Here is a 14,860-nt window from a genome sequence, read left to right as displayed (position 1 = left end):
CCAGATCCCCACATTTTTACAACAAAGTCTAACACGCTCAATTTCTCTTTGAAATCAAAGTTGTTTTCTGCAGCTAAAAAAGCCAATTGTTGTCCGAGGTGGAGTTGATAATAAAACTCACTATAAAAGTTCAAATTTGTCAATCAGTGAACACTTCTCTCCCCCAAAGAAATTCCCATCAGAAACTGTCATTTATTGGTGAGTATTTAATCACAGGCGGTAACTTTCACTTTACTAGCTTCAGAGAGAGAGAGAGAGAGAGAGAGAGAGAGAGAGAGAGAGAGAGAGAGAGAGAGAGAGAGAGAGAGAGAGAGAGAGAGAGTGAGAGTGAGAGACGAGAGAGAGAGGAGAGAGAGGAGAGAGAGAGAGAGAGAGAGAGAGAGAGAGAGAGAGAGAGCCTCTACCGGCAAAATAGCCTCTACCGTAACATATCGTTAGTTTGCCGGTACCGGCAACGTAGCTTACAGGCTACGTTGCCGGTACCGGCAAAATAGCCATTTCGTTTAATTTATTATTGTTGCTGTTGTTTGAAAGACATTTTTTTTTTCTTCGGGACAAACACTGGCAACACAATTGCAGACACAATTGTAAGCAGTTGTGTTTGTTGTTATTGTAATTGTTGTTGGTGGTGGTGGTGGTGGTGGTGTTGATGACGACGACGATGATGATGATGATGATGATTATGATGATGATGATGATGACGATGACGATGACGATGATGATGATGATGATGATGATGATGATGATGATGCCCTAATAATGACAATTCTATTTTTGCAGGTGGTACCATGCATCATTGCCTCGGAGATGGCATCATAATGGTGCAAGAACATGATTCACTCCAAACAAACTGCCATTTGTATCCGTCGTATGGTCGTGGAACACTTAAGCTTACATGGAAAATCAGACCGTGGCGAGACCAGCCATCACTGGAGATTGACTGCACAAGGAACTCCACTCATGACCACGGCTGTACCCATCACCCTGATGTGAACGTCAGCTGGTACCACAGTTATCACTATAATTCATACCTCACAATAAGCAGGGTGGAGCGTGCCATGTTCCACTCCTCCGAGATTTCATGCAACGAAACACGAAACGGGGTCCACTGGCACACACATGCATGCCTGATTCACGTTGTCTGTTAGTACCACACTGCCATATCGCTGACTATTACCTTCTTTTTCTTGTTCTTGTTCTTGTTGTTCTTGTTGTTCTTGTTCTTGTTCTTCTAGTTCTTGTTTTTCTTCTTGTTCTTCTTCTTCTTCTTCTTCTTCTTCTTCTTCTTCTTCTTCTTCTTCTTCTTCTTCTTCCAAATCACCTTCCAAAGTCGCACATTTGCAGAAGCACCCTAATCTGTAGGGAACATTTACGTTGTCTCGTGACTGAAAAGGCTGAGCATTTTTCGTAGATTTTGACAGAAAATGTCCTCGTTACAATTTGTGTTTTCTTTCCTGATTCATGTTTGTTTTGTTGTGTGTGTGTGGATCTTCTTTAATGTATAATGATCGTTTAGATGCATGGTTTGTATTTCAAATAAGTGTCGTCAAATGTTACAGCACGCGTTTACCACGAGCTTTACCTGTTTTCAGATTACGCAGATGTCAGATCCTGTGACGTGGACGTGCACAAACCATCCTGGACTTTCAACGGCTTTTGTGACGTCACTAAAGTGTATTCCTCTTTTGGAAACTATGGTTACAAGATCTACGAGAATTACAACAAGGTAAGCCGCAAAGTAATGTGTCCTTTGTGCAGAGTAGAGTAGAAGTGCTTCCTCACCAAATTTGCAAGCAGAAAAAAACAATACGAAAAACTATACATAAATAATTTGTTTCGGTTGATCCACTCCAAACCGCCCTCAGACCCCCAAAAAAAGAAATTTAATTATCATCTCACCTAAATCATTGCCTAACTGACTTTGGTTAGAAGAAGTTGATGTGACTGGCCGTTATTTCCTTCGTGAAAACAGGGACAGAACTGAAATTGTCAAGGCACAGATGAAAAAAATGTATGCCTTCCATACAGTCAGTATTACCATTTCAGTGCATCATGCGACTAAATATCCCAACCAGGCTGATCTGATCATAGTTGACTATCTAATGTGAGTTATTTCTAATATGCTGACTATATAACACGGGAGAGCAGACATGACAAGAAAACGAATATCAGCATGAGCCAGTATTTTTTGGTGTCACCCAGCTGGTGTTCCCCTATGAAAAACTAACCCGGACACACGACGGGATGGCTGTGGGGTATGAGGTGGAGAAAGCTAGAGATTCACAATCACTTTCAGCAGTGGAAAAAAGCGAGAAGTTCCTATGTTTAAAATAATGACGTAATGAACCATTTGACGCGACTGTGAGGACGCTTTTCTAAGATCTTGTCTAAAATAACAGGAGGATTGAGTTCCCCCCACAAATTAGAAAGTCAGGACTAATAAGGGCGGCCATCATGTGAAAAGTCCCAAACCCTACCACAAGTCGTGAATAGAATATAACATTATATTAATTCAGAATGGCTGTATTAGGTCAGGGAAATAATGTACAGGCATGACAGATACGAGAGGCCGGATCGGTAATATGGCTGTTTTATGTTTGTTGTAGGATCGCTTCATATATTATTTTAGTAGTTATCAGCCGGTAAAAAAACATAATTTCTGTAATGCCAACTGGTAGCAAATGACAGAAGATATCCATTTTCTCTACATATCTGTTATTGTGAGTTACAAATGATGGGCTGACTGTTAGCAAACGATTATAACCATTCGGCAAACATAGATATCAACATGAACCGTCTGAATAGCCATAATGATACCCTAAAATAGTACTAATAATTGGTCACTGACAATTCTACCAACTCCTATTACATGTCATGTTTTTGCTTTTTCAACTAGACAGCATCTACCACCAAAGAAACTGTGAACAAGGCGGGCAGCCTGACGTCCTTCACGGATACGTCATCAGGAAATGTGTACTACAGAGGTCGCCTCCCCTTCTCATTCTCAATTCCTTCAGACCTGGGCAACGTGACATATTCTGTGCTAGTGACTCCTGGCACTGTTAGGGCAGATATTAACAAGACTGTTGTCATTGGTCAGTACTCTCTCTTTCTCTCTCTCTCTCTCTCTCTCTCTCTCTCTCTCTCTCTCTCTCTCTCTCTCTCTCTCTAGCTCTCTCTCTCTCTCTCTTTCTCTCTCAAACACACACACACACACACACACACACACACACACACACACACACACACACACACACACACACACACACACACACGATCGGGATGCGAGGTTTGTCCCCCGACATGTGTGTGTATGTGTGTATGTGTGTGTGTGTGTGTGTGTGTGTGTGTGTGTGTGTGTGTGTGTGTGTGTGTGTGTCTGTATGTGTGTGTGTCTGTGTGTGTGCTTGTCTGATAAAGCATTTCTCAAAACCTATTGAACGGATTGTTATGAAAATTGGTACAGACACTTAAGGGAGCATTTGCTTCAAAATATTTTCGCCGAATTTGAATAGGGCTGTTTAATTACGTCATATTTGACCGTTTGCAAAAGTTGAGGCGGTATCTTCGGGCTTGGTGCCTTAAGAATGTGTTAATGAAATGCTCACTCGAATTTAGCCGATTTTGTCGAGTTCTTAACAGTCGATATTTCAATCACAAAGGTGACATCATTGTGTTTTATATTGCCTCCTGTATCCGAAAATATATAGTTTTTGTTGTGTTTGATTGAAAAATGGGCTTTACATGAAGAAAACCGTTAAACAGTGACTTTCTTTATTGTTTGAAGAAGACACATACAATTATCATTTCTCTGTGTCTTATCATTTGCTGATTCCAAAAATATATAGTTGTATGGTGTTGGGCGCTTAAAATATGCTTAAAACGACGGAATCCCTTGAAAGGTAATTATGCTTCAAGCCTGCATTAACTTTACACTCTGTTCGGCGGATCGACGTCAAATGGGGTCTAAAACACGCAAGCGTCATATTGAAAGGCAAGAGATTATGACATCACCTTTCTACGCACTTTGAGTTTCCCCCAGACACTGCAAATATTCTCCATCCGATTAAGGTGTCTCACTGTTTACAGAAGGAAAAAAAGCTTAAAGTTGACCAAAACACTTTCTGTAATTGCCACCTAAAGATATACAGTTCGGATTGGAGGTTGTACATAATTATGTCACCACACACACCAGGAAGATGTTAAAAATATTGTTTGAAGCGTTCAGTTATTCAACTTTGAAACAGCTGCGTATTGGTTATGTTCCGACTCAGTGATTTCTCCCGAAAATCTTCCGCCACACCACGGCTTTGTTTTCATTCACTGCAGTCTGCACCTGAGACGAGCGAAGCGGCCCACCGTCATGCTGGTGCTAAAGGAACAGATTTCATCTCGCCCAAACACCTACAGAGATCGTAACTGCAGTTAAGTGTCTGGGTGTGTGTCAAATCTACAGCATACGAATATCCCCAGAACTTGTAAAGGTCCAATTCACCAGAAATCTTGCCCAAAATGGCTTCTGACATAGTACGCCTTTAATCTAAAATTTCCGAGTGACTTGTTTGTTACCTTTTCTTTATATGTCAGAGCCACCCGGCGGCCCAGAGTTGACAAACTGCAACCTGCATACCTTCATAGAGGGAGATAGCTCTACAGAAGAGTCCTGTGACTGCAGAGTGGCGTCCCTTGGTTCCCCTTCCGGCAGACTGCAGTGGGTCGCAGACGACGTCGTGTTGGCGTCAGGGGAATACGGTGTCACCCAGCTGGTGTTCCCCTATGACAAACTGACCCGGACACACGACGGCACGACTGTGAGGTGTCGGGTGGACTGGGTTGTCAAACGTGAAACGATCAGTTTCACACCGCGAATGATCTGTGAGTTTTTATTTGTATGCATTGCTGTTTGGTCGGATGTCTAATCTATACTGTACTACCCTTCATTACAAAAAAAGCAAAAACCCAGTGAGATACGTTTTTGCTCAAACCTTTGTGGTGAGGCCGTTTATTTTAAAAACAGGTGTATTACTAGAAACGCCATTTATTACCCTATCATATTCATCACAAAAATGTATTCATTAATTTATTGATGGATTGATGGTTTCAGACGGCCCGAACACAGCCGAGATCTTTGTTCATAATCCAACGATCCCTAACGATAGCGCCAACATGACGCTCTTGTGTGAGCCAGATGACGTCAGCCCTCTCTCTCGCGTAATCACAACTTGGGGAGGTCTGTGTCAAGGTCAGCAAGGTCGCATGTGCACTCTGACCCCACCATTCGAGAGGTATGACGGGAAGGAGGTCACGTGTACAGTAACCAATCAGAAAATCGCAGGAAAGCAGGTCACAGCGAAGTGGATTGTGAAAGCCGACGGTGAGTGAAACTTCATAGCAAATGTGTCACTTGTATTGCCGTGAAAATGTTGATGCAATTTCTCCAAACATATAAAGCATTACTAACTGTTTGTGAGTGCTTTAGATTTATTTGTGTCACTTCTGTTGTTAAGATTTATTGTACTGGCGTTGTGCTTTTTCACGAGTGTAATCAATGTATTGTCGGTAGGTTTATGAAGACTTGAACTACTATGATTTGATGTGCGCAATTGTCTGTCCAAGCATGATCGTGTCTGCGCGTGCGCGCGTGCGCGTTTGTATGTGTATGTGTGTGCGTGCGTGCGCACCTGGCTGTGTAGGTGTGCGTGTTTCCCTGCGTGTGTTCGTACATGCATGCATGAGTGAGTGCGTGCGTGCATTAGTGTGTTCGTGCGTGATTGCCCGTGCGCGTGTGTGTCTCTTTCTCTATCTCTGTCTGTATCATCTATGCAAGAGACCGGCACGGTTGGCCTAGTTGTAAGACGTCCGCCCCGTGATCGGGAGGTCGTGAGTTCGAACGCCGGCCGGGTCATACCTAAGACTTTAAAATTGGCAATCTAGTGGCTGCTCCGCCTGGCGTCTGGCATTATGGGGTTAGTGCTAGGACTGGTTGGTCCGGTGTCAGAAAAATGTGACTGGGTGAGACATGAAGCCTGTGCTGCGACTTCTGTCTTGTGTGTGGCGCACGTTAAATGTCAAAGCAGCACCGCCCTGATATGGCCCTTCGTGGTCGGCTGGGCGTTAAGCAAACAAAAAAACAAACAAACAAACAAACAAACAAACAAACAAAAATCTATGCAAGAAAAGGGCACAGAAAGGAATGAAGAAGTTTATTTCTGTTTCTCGTCTACAAACACCAGACAAGGGAGAACAGACGAAGACAGACGCCACACACAACACAGACGACATGGACAAGGCGATGACTTTCTCTGAGGGTGTTGGGATTGGTGTAGCTGTCATGCTGATCGTTGTGCTGTCGGTGGTGGGGGTGATGTTGGTGGTGTTGTGGAGACGTCGTCTGCTGCCTGCCTGTCTGTGTAAGTTGTTGTACGTTTGGAAGACGTTTTAAGAACTCTTTACATGTGCAACTTTGTGTTGTTGTTTTGATTTTGTTGATGTTGTTGGTGTTATGTTGTTGTTGTTGTTGTTGTTGTTGTTGTTGTTGTTGTTGTTGTTGTTGTTGTTGTTATTGTTGTGGTTGTTTTCGTTGTGGTTGTGGTTGTGGTTGTGATTGTTGTTGCTGCTGTTTGCAGAAAGGAGCGAGTGTTGGCAGGAATAGCTAGGGATGCGAGGGGGGTCGATAGAGGAAAGAGACCACTTCTTATTTGCTCGATTTCTTCGTTAGTTGAATCTATATATCGTTGTTTGTTCGTTTGTCCGTTATTTTTCTTTTTTTTTCTTTTCTGTCTTCTTTCTTACTTTCTTTCTTTCCTTCTTCGTTCGTTAATTTAAATGGTTCATTCTCTCGTTATTTCATTCCTTTCTTCTTTCATCCTTTCTTCCTGCCTTTCGTCATTCTTTCGATTGTCCTCCTTTCTATCCTGGCATCCTAGAATCTCATTGAACGAAAGGAATGTTCAAACGTATTTCCAATAAGAACTTTTACATAAACCAGGCTGTGTCCCGACCTACGACACCCCTTCCAAGAAGCGACAGAAGGAGGAAGAAGAACAACGCACCTACACCGATCTCTCTCTCTACGAACCTGTTGGGGAGATGGCACGGTCGTCCACTGGTCCTGGTGAGTCAGTGAGTGTGGGGTTGAGTATGTCGCTGAGTGAACGAGTGAGTGAGTGAGAAGTTGAGTATGTCGCAGACGCTGAGTGAGTAGATGGGTGGGTGGGTGAGTTAGTGAGTGAGTGTAGGGTTGAATCTGTCGTTGAGTGAATGAGTGAGTGAGTCGGTGTGTTGGAGGGCGGGTGAGTGGATGGGTGAATGAGTACGTAAGTGAGTTAGTGCGTAAGTGAGTGAGAGAGTCGGTATGTGGGTGGGTGTATGAGGTGGTGAGTGAGAGAGTCGGTATGTGGGTGGGTGTATGAGGTGGTGAGTGAGAGAGTCGGTATGTGGGCGGCTGTATGAGGTGGTGAGTGAGAGAGTCGGTATGTGGGTGGCTGTATAAGGTGGTGAGTGAGAGAGTCGGTATGTGGGTGGCTGTATGAGGTGGTGAGTGAGAGAGTCGGTATGTGGGTGGCTGTATAAGGTGGTGAGTGAGAGAGTCGGTATGTGGGTGGCTGTATAAGGTGGTGAGTGAGAGAGTCGGTATGTGGGTGGCTGTATAAGGTGGTGAGTGAGAGAGTCGGTATGTGGGCGGCTGTATGAGGTGGTGAGTGAGAGAGTCGGTATGTGGGTGGCTGTATGAGGTGGTGAGTGAGAGAGTCGGTATGTGGGTGGCTGTATAAGGTGGTGAGTGAGAGAGTCGGTATGTGGGCGGCTGTATGAGGTGGTGAGTGAGAGAGTCGGTATGTGGGTGGCTGTATAAGGTGGTGAGTGAGAGAGTCGGTATGTGGGTGGCTGTATAAGGTGGTGAGTGAGAGAGTCGGTATGTGGGTGGCTGTATGAGGTGGTGAATGAGGGGATGAGAAGATGGTGAATGAGTGAATATGTGCCCAAAACTTGAAATGCAAATAACTTTTGTATGGCTATTTTGGCACATTCCTCGAAGAAGATTAGTGCTATCAAATCATTCCTGCTCATCGTGGGCTGCTATTTATCTCCCATTGCAGGGATGCCGTAAGTCGTCGGACATCAGACATAGACCGATTAAAAGGTTCAAATGTCCGATTCACATATCCGCATGGCGGTCAGATGTCCTATCGTTTTCAACTGAGCGCGGTCATTGTCCGATAAGAACTGTATTCCTTCGGACAGCGCGTTATTTGATAATTTTCCTTTCATGATAGAAATCTTCAAAAAGCTATCGCGTACAGGTGCACTGAAGTTATGCAGTGCAGATCTTGCGTTTTCCGAACCGTTTGCGGTATGAGCCGTTTGCGTACACCCGTCTACAGCACACTAAAGTTAGGAGTACGGGAGACAACTCCAACTGACCAAGGCTCGCGTCAGCTTTAATTTGCTTTCGGTTAGAGATGAAGCGCACGGCACTGAATTATGCCACCGAAAAAAAATAAAGCCTGCCAAAGAATAACATAAGCTGAACACATTTGACGTTTCAACGGTATCGTGTGCTACATTAGGGCGAAGAACATGGAAAAACGCGGCTAGCAATAAGCATCATTCTGGAAAATGACAGTTCCAATGACAGTCACGGGTGTCGCCGCTGAAACCTCCACAATCACGGAAAGTTAAGGTTTTTTTACTTGAAGATGGTGTCGGTACAGCAGGAAATTCACACAAACGGTCTTTTAATAAGGTTAACTATTCATTGCTGACCCTGTTTAGTACTAGTTGGTTAGAATTTGACAGCAAAGAGACCATCTATTTAGGCAAACTGGTTTGTCGATTCTGTCAAGAAAAAGCTCTGTCGGGAAATCATGCAGTTTGTGTGCCAATCAAAGTAAGAGTGCTGAAGTTTTTGGTTGCTTTTTAGTTTGTTTCTTGTTCGTGTGTGTCGTGTTTGAAACAAACGTAATAAAACAATATACGCACACAATGTTGGTGCACATACTCATACGTGTGTGTGTGCACATGATTGTGTGTTTTGCACAAAATTATAATGTCCTATTAAAATGTCTGAAAGCAGTCAAATGTCCTATTGATGCCGAAGAGCTCCGTGGCATGAGTTTGTGGCACCATCCCTGCCTTGTAAGATTAATGTTACGATGCAATTTAGGCAATCAGGTTTTTGTTTGTATGTTTGTTTGTTTGTTTTTTTGTTTGTTTGTTTGCTTGTTCGTTTCGTGTTTGTATGTTCGTTACCTTGTTTGTTTGTTTGTTTGTTTGTTTGTTTGTTTGTTTGTGTTTTTGTTTTTCGGTTTGAATAGCTATGAATTGCTTTGGGTTGCTGGATGTGTTTTGTGTTGTTTTTTGTTTTTGATTTTTGCTTGGGTTGCTATCAAAAAAAATTTCATTGAATTTTATTCTATTTTTACTTTAATTATACTCAATCATTTCCTCATCCAATTGTCTTTCAGGAAACACTAGCAGAACAGCAGGAGTTGAGACCAGGGAGAATGTATACGCCAACGATGCGGCATGATACACTAAACACAAACACCAAATATTGCTAACATCCAATAAACCCATTTTGACGAGAAGAAAGGCAGATCTTCTAATCTTCAAATACACATCATATTTGTCTGACAAAGCCACTGCTCTGGGAAATACCACCAGGAAAAAAATATCCTTAACTTTAAGTATTTAATTCGATTTCTTGGAGACTGAAGGACGTTCGCTTGGAAAAGGCACACTGGTTCGCCACACATGCAGGGCAGATTTGTTTTAGTTGTTTTACATCAACGGAGAAAAGCATGGTGCTCATGTGTGTTTTCGGACCAATTGTGACCCTCCACCACGGAATGAGTCGCATGTCACCTCGCGCGGTTCTGCGCTAGGCTTAATATAAGTCCGGGGAGTGTCTGGTAACAGTGTAAGGGTCACCTTAGTCACAGGCTTATAACTCGAAAAGTTTTCGCTTTTTTTCTAAAAACGGTTTTCACCACTGGATAGAGCATAAAACACTCTTTAGGAAAATGTAAAAATATGAAAATCATGCAAGGGTGACTCATTCCGTGCTGGAGGGTCACAACTATGGTCTGGAAGCATTGAAATAAATTAAAGAGTTTTCATTTGATAGTTGCTTCTGCGTGGAGAACGTTGTAACTTCCGACTTACCCTGTCATAGTTTTGGACGACAGTGTAGCCATAGTGTCCGGCAGAGGAATACACTTTCGTGACGTCACAGGAGCCGTTGAAAGACCAGGATGGTTTGTGTAAATCCATGTAACAAGATGTTACATCTGCGTCATCTGCAAAAAGAAAAGTGCAGTCAGTTCACCTATTATCACGCATGTACGTCCATGTTAAAAATACCCCGATGACACCTCATCTCACACCTGATAATCGGTATCAATAAAAAGTTCAAAATATTGAAAGAAAAACAAAACGAGAAAAACTTACCTAACATCAAAACATAAACATAAACATATCAAAATTGACCCCAAAAAGTTGACTTGACATGTTTGCCGAGACTGACTATGTCTTGTCTGACTTGAAACCCATCTTCCGAGAAAACGTTTTTTAAGTCGAGGTCAAACCCGGGAAAATGCCTCTAACCAGATCTTGTCATGAGCAGGAGTGTACCTTTAATGTCAATTCAAACATATCTATGTATTTGTGATTCAGGGAAAAAATAACGAATTCAATTAAATCTCGTTTGCGTCTGATATTGTCTATTGTGTCAATATTATTTGTTTAAAACCAATATATTCATTCAATTTACACAACAACAACAAACGTTTGTGTGTGTGTGAGTGTGTGTGTGTGTGTTTGTGTGTGTGTATGTGTGTGTTAATGCGTGCGTGCGTGTGTGTGTGTGTGTGTGTGTGTAAGTGTGTGCGTGTGTATGTGTGTGTGTGTGTGTGTGTGTTTGTGCGTGTGTGTACCGGTGTGTACCGGTGTGTGTGTGTAAGTGTGTGTCACGGCATGTGTGTGTCACGGAACGGTATGTGTCTGTGTGTGTCGGGCACGGTGTGTCTGTGTGTGTTAGTGTGTGTCACGGCACGGTGTGTGTGTGTGTGATTGTGACTGTGTGTTTGTGTGTGTACGTGTGTGCGTGCGAATGTGTGTCAGTCGGTTTGACTGCTATGATCAGGGTGTGCCCGTGTGTGTGTGAACACTTAAAATTAGTTGCTTTCGGCGGCGCGCCTTCCTCCACAGAGGCCTCATCAACAACAAAACACGCACACACACAACAAAACACGCACACACACAACGCACACACAACAAAACATGCACACACACACACAACTACAAAACACGTACACACACAACACACGCACACACACAACAACAAAACACGCACACACACAACAACAACAAAGCACACACACATCAACAACAAAACACGCACACACACAGAACAACAACACACGCACACACACAACAACAAAACACGCACACACAACAAAACACGCACACACACACACAACAAAACACACACACACACACAACAACAACACTGAAACACGCACACACACAACAAAAAAACACGCACACACAACAAAACATGCACACACACACACACACACACAACAAAACATGCACACACACAACAAAACACGCACACACACACAACAAAACACGCACAAACACAACAACAACAACAAAACATGCACACACACACAACAACAACAAAACACGCACAAACAACAACAAAACACGCACAAACAACACCAACAAAACACGCACACACACAACAACAAAACACGCACACACACAACAACAAAACTCGCACACACACAACAACAAAACACGCACCAAGCATGGGAATTGTCCGCCGAAAGGCAAATTTTCGCCGAAATTGTTTTTGTTCTGCCCCAAAAAAACCCAGGGGAGGCAAAAATGGTTCTAAAAACAGATTTTAATGGCAAACTTGGAGCTCAGATGACACCAAATTGCTCCATTTGGGTTATTTGGAGAAGAAAAAAAACGCACACAATTTCCAAATATCATGCTTTCCTTTCTGACACATCTTTCTTTCTTTATTTGGTGTTTAACGTCGTTTTCAACCATTCAAGGTAAAATCGCGACTGGGAAAGGGGGGAGATGGGATAGGGGAAAGGGGGGAGATGGGATAGAGCCACTTGTTAATTGTTTCTTGTTCACAAAAGCACTAATCAAAAAATTGTTCCAGGGGCTTGCAACGTAGTACAATATATGACCTTACTGGGAGAATGCAAGTTTCCAGTACAAAGGACTTAACATTTCTTACATACTGCTTGACTAAAATCTTTACAAACATTGACTATATTCTTTTCAAGAAACACTTAACGTAAAAGGAGAAACAGAATCCGTTAGTCGCCTCTTACGACATGCTGGACAGCATCAGGTATATTCTTTCTCGTCCCAACCAATATGGGACTCCCCCTAACCCGCGGGGGGTTTCTGACACATGATTCCATCCAGGTGAAAACAATGATGTGAACACCAAAACATGGTGGGGTTGTTGTTTTTTACAAGCAAGCCTAACACCAACAAAACATGGTGTTAATAGGCATTTGAGCAAGCTGTAACACCAACAAAACATGGGGTGCTGCATTGTGACAAATGGATTTGTACATAGTCTAGTATAAGTTCATGTTTATTAAATGTGTACAGATTAGCTTACCATACTTTAAATTCGCATGGCTTGAGTGTGTGACTGGGGTGATCTGTTTTTGCAAGCTATATTGTCATTGGTTGCCTGGTTTTAGGACTGACCAATGAGAGAGGAGATTGTTAACCGGGAGGTAGCCATATTGGATTGTATAAAATAGAACAGTGCTGATTTTCACGGGAGGCAGACGTGTTTGCTCGTGTCTCCGCGTTTTCAGACTGTTGCTCAAGTGACATTGAGGTCGACTGTTTTACGACTCATGTTTTGGATGAATCATGTGTGATTCAATGCTGTGAATATACAGGTATTTATTGAATTGTATTTTGCTTAGTAATTTTGACCTGTGAAATGACTGTGAGAATAATGTTGTGAAGTGGGTTGAAGAAGCGTGAGCTGTTGTCAGCCATTTTGGAAAGGAATGTTTTTATGTTCTTTCGTAATGGGAGTAATTTGTAAATGAGCTGTTGTAATACTGTAACAGCATAAGCTAGTTGACGGATGAATGAATAGTATTGAGCAGGGCCGGACTAGGCTAAGAGGAGGGGGGTTGCCAGTGGGGGTCAGGGGGCGAAGCCCCCTGAAGCTGATGGGTAGGTCATATTCTGAGATAGCAAAATGGTCGCTCCTTGCATGAAACGGCATAAAATAAACAATAATAAAAAATATTTTAAATAAGTGAGGTACATGTTTAGGCTAGGGGGGGGGGGGGGGTTGCGCAACCCCCATAACCCCCCCGGTAGTCCGGCCCTGTTGAGTAAGAGTGGAATTATTATTTTGTGGAGAAGTTTATCTAAGAATTGAGTGGTTGAGACTTACGGTAGCATAAACTTTTTACACAGCACCCCGGTGGGAGAGAGGATGCCCTCGGCTACGGGGAAGATGGAAGAAGACTGGCATCCCCTCCTTGTCGCCACGGATCGGTTGATTGTGGGCTCAAGGTTGTAGGCGCAGCGCAGGAATTCTGGGACCCGGTGGAACCCCACCCCGTATCACCATGATCATTATTCTGTCATTGGCGTGATATTGGATCCAGCAATGAACCCGCTGAATTGTGAGTAATCACTGAATTGTGAATTACCACTGGAGAATACGTAACATGTGATATTGTGAGTAACAGGAAACATGATTAACAGAAGGATTGTGTGAAACAAGTGACGACGTCATCGAGAACCGGTTATTCTTCCACGTGCTACATAAGCTATTGTTATTCTTATTACAGTGAATGCAAGAGATTGTTGATTGTATGAGAGATATTATATTTGTATTTTGTTGCGTTGTTTAAATATAGGTACGAGGGCAAAGGGCAGTAATCGTGTTTCAGTCTTTGTGCCTAGTTTGAGTGTTGTGTTTGTGTGAGACGAAGTGAGTTAGTAAACAGAGTAGAACACGCATTTTTCTGATAGAGTAATTCATACACACAGACACTTTCACGTTAAATACCCTCCGTTACACCAGCAATAACATGATGTCACACGCTTTCCTTCTTTGCCACTACTAAAGCAAACGTGTGCAAGATTGTATGTTACACGCTTTGGAGCATGTGCAAGAACGGATTCAAACTCGAAATCGTCCCTCCAAAAGCCCCAAAATGCACACACGACTTTTATTTCTCCTGCTGTTGTCGTGTCTTCTCTTTACAAATTCTTCAACGCTGAGAATACTGAAAACAGTACTGTTTCCATACGCGTTTAGCTTCCCTTGGAAAGTGGCTCGCTCAGGAGGCCTGTTAGTCTGAAACTAGAAGGACAGAGTTCTGAACATAGATGACAAAGACCCCGGAAAGAACAAACATTTCGCGGATGCAGACACAGAAAGACGTCATGAAGAATGGAATGCTTCAAAAGATACAGACTGTGACGATGACTGTGACGTCATTCACATATACCGAGACGTCATTCATAGTTGTTCGTTCACTTTCGTCAAAAAGTAGATCTCTCCACAATGGCTGCTCCTGTGTTTAGGTTTATCAAGCGTGAGTACGCAAAACGTGTTTGTTCTCTCCTCTGTTGAAGCTGTGAGACATAATCGCCATTACGAGCTAGTCGTGTGACAGAGAGTGTTCTTGCACACTCGACTGCTGCTGTTTCACTCCGGCTAAAGCCGTCGTGAAACATCTACAGTCTCGTGTGCAAGAAAACTCTCTGTCACACGACTAGCTCGTAATAGCGGGTAATGTTAATAACATTACAAGCAAGCTGTGACACCACCAACACA

The 14,860-nt window shown here is 43.0% G+C and overlaps 1 protein-coding gene across 1 annotated transcript; it reads left to right on the top strand.

Annotated features, from left to right (window-relative positions):
- Positions 1-2,244: 2,244 nt before the first annotated feature.
- On the top strand, positions 2,245-10,638 carry LOC138980665 (uncharacterized). Its single transcript, XM_070353572.1, has 7 exons — positions 2,245-2,250; positions 2,897-3,095; positions 4,588-4,875; positions 5,105-5,374; positions 6,234-6,410; positions 6,989-7,114; positions 9,465-10,638. The coding sequence occupies exons 1-7, from the start codon at positions 2,245-2,247 to the stop codon at positions 9,527-9,529; spliced, it is 1,131 nt and encodes a 376-aa protein (XP_070209673.1). The 3' UTR covers positions 9,530-10,638.
- The last annotated feature ends 4,222 nt before the right edge of the window (positions 10,639-14,860 follow it).

This window comes from Littorina saxatilis, linkage group LG11 (genome assembly GCF_037325665.1).
Source record: "Littorina saxatilis isolate snail1 linkage group LG11, US_GU_Lsax_2.0, whole genome shotgun sequence".
Classification (NCBI taxonomy): Eukaryota; Metazoa; Mollusca; class Gastropoda; order Littorinimorpha; family Littorinidae; genus Littorina; species Littorina saxatilis.
This window is presented reverse-complemented; position numbering and strand designations above follow the sequence as displayed.